The 7,217-nt window shown below is 44.2% G+C and overlaps 1 protein-coding gene and 2 non-coding genes across 3 annotated transcripts; 2 read left to right on the top strand and 1 right to left on the bottom strand.

Moving 5' to 3' along the window:
• The first annotated feature begins 529 nt into the window (after nt 1-529).
• On the top strand, nt 530-645 carry LOC132777386 (U5 spliceosomal RNA). Its single transcript, XR_009631672.2, has one exon. It is a non-coding gene; the product is annotated as a U5 spliceosomal RNA (small nuclear RNA).
• A 4,276-nt stretch (nt 646-4,921) lies between these two features.
• LOC132777387 (U5 spliceosomal RNA) lies at nt 4,922-5,037 on the bottom strand. Its single transcript, XR_009631673.1, has one exon. It is a non-coding gene; the product is annotated as a U5 spliceosomal RNA (small nuclear RNA).
• A 1,270-nt stretch (nt 5,038-6,307) lies between these two features.
• Nucleotides 6,308-6,992, top strand: LOC137097198 (translationally-controlled tumor protein homolog). Its single transcript, XM_067469177.1, has one exon. It carries the CDS (start codon nt 6,409-6,411, stop codon nt 6,925-6,927), a length of 519 nt encoding a protein of 172 aa, XP_067325278.1. The 5' UTR covers nt 6,308-6,408; the 3' UTR covers nt 6,928-6,992.
• Nucleotides 6,993-7,217: the final 225 nt, after the last annotated feature.

Raw genomic sequence — 7,217 nt, forward strand, 5'->3', positions numbered from 1 at the left:
TTCGTGTTCTAGAGGAAGCTACTCCTTCCCTGCCAATGTTATTTATATTCGTGCATCCAAGAACTAGTTTGAATTACCAATTATTCAAATAATAATAATACACACACACACAGACATAGACATGAGCCTCTGACTAGCTGTGGCTGGAGCCTTGAAGGCTGTCCCTCTGGATGACTCCCCCCTCCCCTCCGTAAACTACGGCAGGCTAAACTGCGCATGCGCATGACTACCTGGCGGCTTTGGTGATGAAACACCCCAGAGCAGAGTCGGGAGGAAGCGGGGATGAGGTCAGCTCTCCCAAAGACAGGAATGAGCCCCTTCATTTGCATACCCATCATCCATTGCGGCGATCTACACGCATGTCGATAAGAGTTTATAGACACGACTCTTCATATTATTATTATCATTTAGTATCGTTCGCTATATTTTATTTCCAAACATTGTCTTTTCCGAGTCGGTTTTGTGTGCTCTCCCTCACTTCATTGGTCGTGGCCAAATTCCTGGTGTCTGCGCCGGGAGGGGTGCAGGTATACTCTGGTTTCTCTTCAGATCGTATAAATCTTTCGCCTTTTACTAAAGATTTCCGTGGAGAGGAACATTTATGAGTTTGTACTCAATTTTTTGAGGCTCTGCTTTAGCGGAGCTGTCTTTACATTGTCAAAAATAGACTTGAGATTAGTAGGAGTGAGACTAATTACTTAGATTGAGCATGCTGAAATCTGAGAATTAAGTGTTCTGAGGGGGGAGTGTTTGGGAAGACCTGCTATGGTGCCTCTTAGTACTCCTTGTGAAGTGTGCAATTATGTTCTCACTGGCTTAGTGTTTGGTCTTTTGCTGATGCTAGTTGTAAGTAGTGGTCATTCCCATGACCCCATTAAAATGTGTAAGGATGGAGGTGAACTATAGCTTTCAACGTCGTGGGTCACTTCCCCCAGGCAGGGTTCGCCAGTATTCGAAGTTCGACATGATCTGCCTGAATGCCGTGATCCAGATCCATCATCAATTCAAATCACAATGCTCTCTGGATGTGGGTGAATGTGGCACACTCTGTTCCTGTCGCATGGCAGGAGGGATCTTCTTTTTCTATCCCATCGCTGCTACCAATTGTAAAAGAAGACAAACAAATGACTATCTATCTATATACACATACATACACACACACACGGGAGCCTCCAGTAGCGGAGTGGGTTAAAGCGTTGAGATGCTGAGCTTGTTGACCAAAAGGTCACAGGTTCGAATCCAGGGAGAGGCGTGAGCTTCCACTGTCAGCCCCAGTTTCTGCCAACCTAGCAGTTCAAAAACATGCAAATGTGAGTAGATTAATAGGTACTGCTCTGGCAGGAAGGTAATGGTTCTCCATGTCACATGACCTTGGAGGTGTCTATGGACAATGCCAAGTCTTAGGCTTAGAAATGGAGATGAGCACCACACCCCAGAGTCAGACACGACGACTTAATGTCAGGAGACAACCTTTACTTTTATATATATAATACACACACACACACACACACACACACACACACACATACACACAATCCATATAAATAAAAATGTAATGTTAGTTTGTCGGATTAACATAACTCAAAAACCACTGGATAAATTGACACCAAATTAGGACACAATACACCTATCAGGCCAATTAGAGTTTTTTTTTTTTTTTGTCATGTCAGAAGCAACTTGAGAAACTGCAAGTCGCTTCTGGTGTGAGAGAATTGGCCGTCTGTAAGTACGTTGCCCAGGGGACGGCCGGATGTTTTTGATGTTTTATCATCCTTGTGGGAAGCTTCTCTCATGTCCCTGCATGATGAGCTGGAGCTGATAGAGGGAGCTCATCCACACTCTCCCCGGATTCGAACCTGCGACCTGCCGGAACAGGGGTTTAACCCACTGTGTCACTGAGGGCTCCAGGCCAATGAGTGACCATCACTCATAAAAACACTGAAAAATACAGTGGAAGGGACTGAAAAAACAAAAAAAAAACCCAAAAGACTCTACAGCGCATGCGCAAAAATGACTCTCCCAGCAAACAAAACAGACAATAGCATATATTCACTCTCTTCTGGACTACAGCTCCCAGCATCCCCTAGACCAGGCCCTTTAGGAGAGGAGGATGATCCAAATGCAGTGCCTCCAAGATGCAAGCTTTCTTCTCTTTGGATTTCTTTCAGAGCATCCCAACTTCCTATTCCTGGACTGCAACTCCCAGCAATTCTCCAGATAGATAGATTAGATAGATATGTAGGTAGATAGGTGGATCAGGAGGACTGCTGGGAGTTGCAGTCCAAGAATATGTAGAGAAGGAAGAAAGGGGAGAAAGAGGAAGGGAAAGAAAAGGGGGGGGGGAGAGGAAGAGAAGGAAGGAGAGAGGGAAAGAAAAAAAAGGTAAGGAAGAAGAGAAAGAAAGAAGGAGAGAAAGAGGAAGGGAATGTTTGGCCACAGCAATGCGTGGCGGGTACAGCTAGTATACATATAACCAGGGCAATGAGGAGACTAAGGTAGTGGTGGTGCGTGTTGCTGAGGCTTGACTTTTTCAATGTTTTTACCTGAGGCACTTTTTAAAAGGAGGAACTCATTACCCCAACCAGAATCCTGTCTTCCAATATCTTCAGCCGCCTTCTTATGAGGTCAATCTTCTCCTCAACAAATGGACATGAGTCTTAATTATAAAGAACTGATCAAGGAAATATTTATTCAAGGATTCACAGATGTACAAGGTTTGATGGTTATTCTGCATTCCTTTCAATGTTGTTACTGTTGACTTTGGTTAACACAAATAGTTGTAACAGTTTCCAATATAACTTTCAGTGTGGCTTTTACTTCCACCAGACTGGTTGTAAACTTATTTCACTGCAAAGTATCTCTTTTCTTAACTGAGAATTCAAGGCACTGGCTTGCCTTTTTCTCCCTTCAGCTATCCCCACTGAAGTTATAGATTACTAATAGGGTTTCTTTTCCCCTTAGCTCACGAGCTAACTGCTAATTTAAACAGGTCCAATTGACTCTCTAAACCAGTGTTTCTCAACCTGGGGGTCGGGGCCCCTGGAGGGGTCGCGAGGGGGTGTCAGAGAGGTCGCCAAAGACCACAAGAAAACACATTATTTTCTGTTGGTCATGGAGGTTCTGTGTGGGAAGTTTGGCCCAATTCAATCATTGGCAGGGTTCAGAATTTTATTTGATTGTAGGTGAAATATAAATCCCAGCAACTACAACTCCCAAATGTCAAGGTCTATTTTCCCCAAAACCCACTAATGTTTACATTTGGGCATATTATGAATTTGTGCCAAGTTTGGTCCAGATCCATCATTGTTTGAGTCCACAGTGCTCTCTGGATGTAGGTGAACTACAACTCCCAAAAATCAAGGTCAATGCCCACCAAACCCTTCCAGTATTTTCTCTTGGTCATGGGAGTTCTGTGTGCCAAGTTTGATTCAGAATGCTCTTTGATTGTAGGTTAATTATAAATCCCAGCAACTACAACTCCCACAGGACAAAATCAATACCCCCCCCCCCCAATCCCACCAGTATTTAAATTTGGGTGTATTGGGTCTTTGTGCCAAATCTGGTCCAGTGTATGAAAATACATCCTGCATATCAGATATTTACATTACTATTCATAACAGCAGCAAAATTACAGTTATGAAGTAGCAATGAAACTAATTTTATGGTTGGGGCTCACCATAACACGAGGAAGCATATTAAGGGGTCATGGCATTAGGAAAGTTGAGAACCACTGCTCTAAACACACAGGCTGGAAGCTCACAGCAACGCATGAAAGCTTTTGTCAACACAATTCCCAATTGCTTTGGATTGCTGCTGCTTGAATGCAATGCAATCTATATAACAACAGTGGGGATATGTATGTGGTGTATGTTGTTGGTAAATTTCTTATTGGCTCTCACTCCCGGAGAGCCCTGTGACACCCACTGATGAGGGATCTGGACCAGTCTTGGCACACAGACCTCCCCCCCATGACAAGCAGAAAATACTGGAGAGCTTTGGGGAGGGATTTACCTTGGGTGCTGGGAGTTCTAGTTCACCTTCTTCTGAGGAGTGCTGTGATCCTAAATGATGACACATGCGGACCACACTTAACAGGCAGGCCCCACTTTGAATACTGGCGGGATGTGGAAGGAATTGTCATGCAGACATATCATGACCACCTTTGAATACTGGCGAAGCCTGAGGGAAGTGACCTACAACGTTGGGAGCTATAGTTCACCCACAGCCTTAAACAAAGAATGACTACTCCTTATAAATAGCATCACAAAAGGCCTAACCCTGAAAACTATTCAGTATATAATGGCACACCTCACATGGAGGAGGGAGACTAAAAAGATCAAGGGTCTGGAGAACAAGCCCTATGAGGAGCAGCTTAAAGAGCTGGGCATGTTTAGCCTTTAGAAGAGAAGGCTGAGAGGAGACATGATGGCCATGTATAAATATGTGAGATGAAGTCATAGGGAGGAGGGAGCAAGTTTGTTTTCTGCTGCCCTGAAAACTAGGACGTGGAACAATGGCTTCAAACTACAAGAAAGGAGATTCCATCTAGACATAAGAAATTCCTGACTGTGGGAGCTGTTCAGCAGTGGAACTCCCTGCCCCAGAGTGTGGTGGAGGCTCATTCTTTCGAGGCTTTTTAACAGAGGCTGGATGACCATCTGTCGGGGTGCTTTGAATGCAATTTTTCTGCTTCTTGGCAGGGGTTTGGACTGGATGGCCCATGAGGTCTCTCCAACTCAAGAATTCCATGAAAGTGACAGTAAGAACCACCACACCATAGTCTCCCCCCAAGTACTTCCTCCAAAGAACATCTCCCAGAGCACCAATAAACTGCAGGAGTAAGACACATGTCAAACCCAATAACGCTGCAATAGGATCCTAATTCCACAAATCTTGAGTCTATTTTTGACAAGGTAAAGGCAGCTCCGCCAAAGCAGAGCCTCAAAAAATTGAGTACAAACTCATAAATGTTCCTCTCCACGGAAATCTTTAGTAAAAGGCGAAAGATTTATACGATCTGAAGAGAAACCAGAGTATACTTGCACCCCTCCCGGCGCAGCCACCAGGAATTTGGCCACGACCAATAAGGTGAGGGGGAGCACACAAAACCGACTCGGGAAAGACAATGTTTTGAAATAAAATACAGCGAACGATACTAAATGATAATAATAATATGAAGAGTCGTGTCTATAAACCCTTAACACATATCGACATGCGTGTAGATCGCCGCAATGGATGATGGGTATGCAAATGAAGGGGCTCAGTCTTACCTTTGGGAGAGCTGACCTCATCCCCGCTTCCTCCCGCCTCTGCTCTCGGGTGTTTCATCACCAAAGCCGCCAGGCAGTAATGCGCATGCGCGGAGTTCCTGGCGTAGTTTACGGAGGGGAGGGGGGAGTCATCCAGAGGGACAGGCTTCAAGGCTCCAGCCACAGCTAGCCAGGCGTATATGAATATATGTCTGTGTGATTATTTTAACAATTGGTAATCACAACTAGTACTTGGATGCGCGAATAAAAACAGCATTGGGAGGGAAGGAGTAGCTTCCTCTAGAACGCGAATACTTATAGCATCTTAATTATTATGCTGCTGAAATAAAAAACCCCAAACAATATAAGCCTTTAAATCACATTGATCATATATACTTATAGCTAAATGGTTACTAATTATTACAGTTATTTTCAGCTATGGAGGCCATGTCTATATTACTTAACTGGGATGCATGAATGAGAGAGTGATAGTGCCTTCACGTCTTATTTGTGATTGGGCACGTCTACACTGGAGAATTAATGTAGTTTAGCACCACTTGTACTGCTACAGCTCAATGCTATGGAATCCTGGGAGTTGTAGTTTTACAAGGTCTTTAGCCTTCTCTGCCAAAGAGTGTTGGAGCCTCACCAAAGTACAAATCACTGGATTCCATAGCATTGAGCCATGGCAGTTGACGTGGTGTTAATTCGCATTAATCTCACAGTGCAGATGCACCGCTAGATAGAACACGAGGATTCAAGCATGGCTGAGTTACCATCTTGTTTCAGTAAGGACTATCTACCAACAGGAACTGTAACATTTTAAAGCATTCCGTGATAACCGCTTTTATCACTTGTAAATAGTGACTGAGAGGGAAAAGGAAAGGACCTGAGGCTGTTGTTGCAGCATGAGAGGAATTATAATATCAAGAGAGATCCTTTCTGGAGAAAGAAAAGTGTGCTTTTTTCCAGCTGGGACTCTGGTGAGGAGCTATGTCCAAATTCAAACCAGAGTGCCCGATAAAGGCGTCGTCTGTGCCTTTTATAACTCTACAAATTTTCCGCCTCGCTCCTTGTCCGCGACGGGGGCCGCTGCCGAGCCGCTCCTCTGCCACAGACCGCCCGCCGCCTCGGCCCGACTTTGCCCGACGCCGCAGCCATGATTATCTACCGCGACTGCATCACCCAGGATGAGATGTTCTCAGACATCTACAAGATTACAGAAGTGGCCGACGGACTCTGCCTGGAAGTGGAGGGAAAGATGGTGAGCAGGAAAATAGGCGAAATAGATGATGCTTTAATTGGTGGAAATGCGTCTGCTGAAGGTCTAGAAGGTGAAGGGACAGAAGCCGCAGTTATCAGTGGCGTTGACATTGTAATGAACCATCACCTTCAAGAGACAAGTTTCACTAAAGAGTCTTATAAGAAGTACATCAAGGACTACATGAAAGCAATCAAAACCAGACTTGAGGAAACAAAGCCAGATAGAGTAAAGCCGTTCATGACAGGGGCAGCTGAACAAGTCAAACATATCCTTGCAAACTTCAAAAATTACCAGTTTTTTATAGGTGACAGCATGAATCCAGATGGCATGGTGGGCTTGCTGGATTTCCGTGAAGATGGCGTGACCCCATTTATGATTTTCTTTAAGGATGGATTAGAGATGGAGAAATTTTAACAAGAGATCAGCTCTTCTGGATCACCCATCATCATTATAATTGGCTGCTGCTCTATATTCATCAACAACTCTACAAATGCAAGCAAACAAAGAAACATGCTTCTACATACATTGACATCAGTCACTACGTCACTTTAGCATCATAGAAATATCAAATTCTATCTTCCAATATGCAAAAGGCATTTCTCTGTATTTCTTTCTAAAGAGCAGCATACAGCTAACAGCTTACATTCATCAATCAAGGGGCCTACTTTGACCTGTCAGGAGGGAGGGAGATAGGCTCCTTACTT

The sequence above is a fragment of the Anolis sagrei genome, chromosome 5, assembly GCF_037176765.1.
Source record: "Anolis sagrei isolate rAnoSag1 chromosome 5, rAnoSag1.mat, whole genome shotgun sequence".
Taxonomy (NCBI): domain Eukaryota; kingdom Metazoa; phylum Chordata; class Lepidosauria; order Squamata; family Dactyloidae; genus Anolis; species Anolis sagrei.

What these genes read in the sequence shown, in the direction of transcription:
- LOC137097198 (XM_067469177.1), top strand. Translation starts at nt 6,409, where the DNA reads ATGATTATCTACCGCGACTGCATCACCCAGGATGAGATGTTCTCAGAC.